This window comes from Bidens hawaiensis, unplaced genomic scaffold (genome assembly GCF_021521415.1).
Source record: "Bidens hawaiensis isolate Kalapana, Puna unplaced genomic scaffold, B.hawaiensis_p1.1 tig00028735_1, whole genome shotgun sequence".
NCBI lineage: Eukaryota > Viridiplantae > Streptophyta > Magnoliopsida > Asterales > Asteraceae > Bidens > Bidens hawaiensis.
The window spans coordinates 194679-198852 of record NW_027494701.1 but is presented as its reverse complement, the minus strand read 5'-3'; the positions used below and the strand labels follow the sequence as shown (position 1 = coordinate 198852).

General features: G+C 34.9%; 1 protein-coding gene across 1 annotated transcript; it reads left to right on the top strand.

Moving 5' to 3' along the window:
• Positions 1-505: 505 nt before the first annotated feature.
• On the top strand, positions 506-2794 carry LOC143577561 (serine/threonine-protein kinase VIK-like). The gene is made up of 8 exons (XM_077061359.1): positions 506-643; positions 1000-1080; positions 1577-1671; positions 1788-1908; positions 1974-2053; positions 2273-2335; positions 2420-2532; positions 2643-2794. The coding sequence occupies exons 1-8, from the start codon at positions 506-508 to the stop codon at positions 2792-2794; spliced, it is 843 nt and encodes a 280-aa protein (XP_076917474.1).
• The last annotated feature ends 1380 nt before the right edge of the window (positions 2795-4174 follow it).

The window sequence follows — 4174 nt, the reverse complement described above, 5'->3', positions numbered from 1 at the left end:
CTTTGTATAAGTTTAAGCCTTTACTTATGAATCCCAGTGGTAACTTGTTTGACCAAAAAAATGTCAAACCACATATCTAGTTTCCAAGTCTTAGTCAAATTTAGTGCATTAAATGATACTAATTTAGGTATAATATGTTGCAACTTTTTACAACATTTGTTCTCTTTTGAATGATTACTAATTCCATCTAATGTTTGCAGCAAAGTCAAGTGCAAAAAACTGACTCAGATGGGCCCTACCGCCTTCTTTACTGCTCGGGTAAGGGCAACAAATGGGGAGTTATGCAAGAGCTTGATAAGGGTGTGGAACCTAATGTAGGTGATTATGATAAAAGAACCGCACTTCATTTAGCTGCTTGTGAAGGTTGTACCGAAATTGTTCTTTTACTTCTTGAGAAAGGGGCGGATATTAACTCTACTGACCGGTGGGGCCGGACTGTAAGTTTTTCATCTTTTTCTTATTCTTTTCATAAGATCATGAATATGTAAACTTACGTGGTGTTTCGATGTGCATTATTATTGTTGTTGTTGCTGAGGTTGCAATAATTGGTTTTGATTATTATTTGCAGCCGCTTTCAGATGCACTCGGCGCAGGTCATTTGGAAATTTGCGAAATCCTTAAGGCGCATGGAGGAATTGATCCGGTACCTTATTTTCCCTTTATTGAAAACGAGTCAACGAAAATGTTTGCCTTGTAGTCAAACCTATTGTTTACCAGATGCAAAATGGACCATGACTTTTGTTTGATAAATGTTATGAATGGATAGTTTGGAACACTGTAAATTACCATTTTAGCCTTTCGAATGATTTGATTTTATATAAAATGTGACTTTTGAATAAGTGTTTCAAATATATTGAACTGAAAATCTAAATAGAAAAATGTTAATGAAACATAATGATATAAGTTTAATAATATCATCACAACATTTATACTAATCTTAAAGATTGTAGTTCAAGATTATTTAGTTGACCTCAGAAGTCAAACCGTATCTTTCTACAGATTGCAGCTGATTCTCAGACTCCATCTTACTGGATTCATTACACTGAAGTTCAATTGAAAGACGCAGTTCTTATTGGAGAAGTAAATACTTCATCTAATCGTCAAATAAAATATCATCATCATCATCATCATCGTACTCAGTATATCCCACCAATAGCAATGCTATGGTAGGGTCTGAGGAGGGTAAGATGTAGACAGCCTTACCTCTATCCCATAGGGATAGAGAGGCTGCTTCCGGTGAGACCCCCGGCTCGATAGTAGTTTTGCATCAAGCCTTGGACATAAGGCACATAGCACTCAATCATCGGGACACCGGCTGATCGGTGCATGTGCCCTTGTCTTTCGGCTATCAACGCCACCACATGATGCCTGATTAACCTTCCGCCACTTTTAACGTTATTTTCACGAGATTAGTAAAATAACGTCAAAATTAGTGCAATTTTACTTTTGCCCGCCCGAGGGTTCACACATATATACATTATATGCGCGCACCGCAAGCAGGGCGTCGTCAAATAAAATATATATATATATATTTTGAAATAAATTTTATATTAAAGAAACTTGTTTATGTCAGCAGGGTGCATATGGTGAAGTTTATAAAGTAAAATGGCGTGGTACAGAAGTTGCTGCGAAGACAATCCGGTCTAAAATTGCATCAAATGAGAAAGTGAGGTTAGCTTTGACCAATTAAAGTCAAACCTAGTAGTCTGTTTGACTCATAAAGTCAAGCATGAACTCACTGGTATTCACTTGGTCATCTGACCTTCTGTTTTATAATATGTCTACAGGAAAGCGTTTTTGAAGGAACTTGCGTTATGGCAAAAGCTGCGTCACCCAAACATAGTGCAATTTCTTGGTGTTTTGAAAGACTCGGACCGACTTATTTTCTTAACGGAATATCTAAAAAATGTGGGTGTTTTTATTTTTGGGTTCATTTATTTTAGCGTGTGCTTAAAACGTTGGGATTTTTTTAGGGGAGTTTGTATGATATTCTTAAAAAGAAAGGAAGGCTTGATCCATTCACCGCTGTTTCTTATGCTTTGGATATTGCAAGGTATGTTGTTTGTGGGTTTCAACTTCATCCAAAGAGTAAAGTTTGACTTTTTTGTGGTCAAACTGACTAATTTTTTCTAATCCAAATTTGAAGTGGAATTTCTTGTCAAATTTAACACCGAAACCTTTTGAAATGTTTTTACTTCTACGAGTTTCAATGTAATTATCTACATTTTCTTGAATGTTTAAAACGTGAAAGTCGACTATTTACGATCTACAGGGGTATGAATTATCTTCATCACCATAAACCACATGCTATAATTCACAGGGATTTAACACCAAGGTACGCATCCAAACAATCCTTGTTTTCGATATGCACTAAAATTAAAATTGTTTTAACTATAACAATAACATCAAAATCTTTCAGAAATGTATTGCAAGATGAAGCGGGGCGTCTTAAAGTTACAGACTTTGGGTTGAGCAAAATTGCACAGGAGAAAGATGTTTATGGCTACAAAATGACTGGAGGAACTGGATCATGTAATAAAATCCGATATTTTATCATAAAAATGAAGCCTTTTAATTTTAAAAAAAAATTTCTAACATTTTTTTTGGATTATTTAATCTTTTTCCTTTTGTGCTTCTTTCAGATCGATACATGGCTCCTGAAGTATATCGTAGGGAATCTTATGGCAAGAGTGTTGATGTTTTCTCATTCGCTTTGATCGTTCACGAAGTAAGTCACTCTCACTTCTTATTGCATAGTTTGACTTTTATAGTCAAAAGTCTTGCAAAGACTTGATCTTTGTGATTTCATTGAATCTGCTTATTATTTATGGTTTGCATATTTAAATCTTGTGTCTATATGTGTCTTTAGATGTTTCAAGGCGGGCCATCGAACAGAGAAGAACCACCCGAACATGTGGCGGACCAACGGGCATATGAGGACTCGAGGCCACCATTATCTTCGTATCTATACCCTGAACCTGTGAGGATGTAAGCTACTTCGTAAAATTTAAATCCATTTATATGAAAATGGGTCGATTAGGGATAGTTATAATTACAATTAGCTAAGAAGTTTGTTAGGATCTTAATAATATCAATTTTACAGGCTCCTAAAAAGATGTTGGCACCGGAATCCTGATGTGAGGCCAAAGTTTGAAGACATAATAACCGAACTTGAAAACATTTTGGAGAATGAACATACAAAGGCGGGTGTTGGATTGTGTCGTACGTGTGCAATCTTATGAGTTGCTATCATTTCAAGACATGTTTTTGTCATTCTATGTGTGTATGGTATATGCATACATACATAGTACATGTGTACTAGGTTAACACTTAATGATGGTGTATTATGTTGGTGCCTGTATATATATATATATATATGATATGATATGGATTATGGAATGTGATACTTCATCTTAAGATGTTTTTATAAATAAAGAAGTTTTTTTTAAAGCTTTTAGCTATTTCTAAGTTTTCTTGAGGTCAATATAATAATAATAATAATAATAATAATATTGTTATTGTTATGAAAATGAGAGAATGAAATAAGACGCACCTGATCTGATCAGAAAGAGATTTGATATCCTTAGAACTTAGAAGCAGGTGGATTTATGGTTTGAAGTTTAAGCCAACCAAGATGATTAGATGAAGAAGAAGAATAATTAAGTGGTTTAACTTTACCAGCTGTATATGCATTTCAGAGATAGAGGAACCTAGTTCAATGTTTTGCCAAAAATGAAATAAGGTGTCAAATGTGAGTTCAGTTTCAAAATTGAACCGTTAAGTTAAGTAATGTGGAATTTATTAGATAGCTTAAACACGTTTCGTGTAGGGGGTGTAATCGCCGAGTTATTCCATATCGGATCTATAGAAAGTTTGAAACGAGTTAAGCATTATCGTCTTAAATAAAGCTCGTTTAGTTACCGAGTCTGAGCATGAGCCTTGTATGAAAAGATCATATTATGCTTGCCGAACCTAGTGTATGCTTAAGTTTAAACTCCTTAATGACCTCGACTCAAGTTTTGCTCGTATAATGGAGCTTAGGCTAGCTTATTGCTATTGTCCTTTTAACTATTTAATTTGAGGTCATCTTTCTTGAAAATGATGATGGTACTTGTTTTCAACTAAAATGGTTGACGATTGACCTGGTGTGGTAAGCTTTAGCTAAAGTGGCATA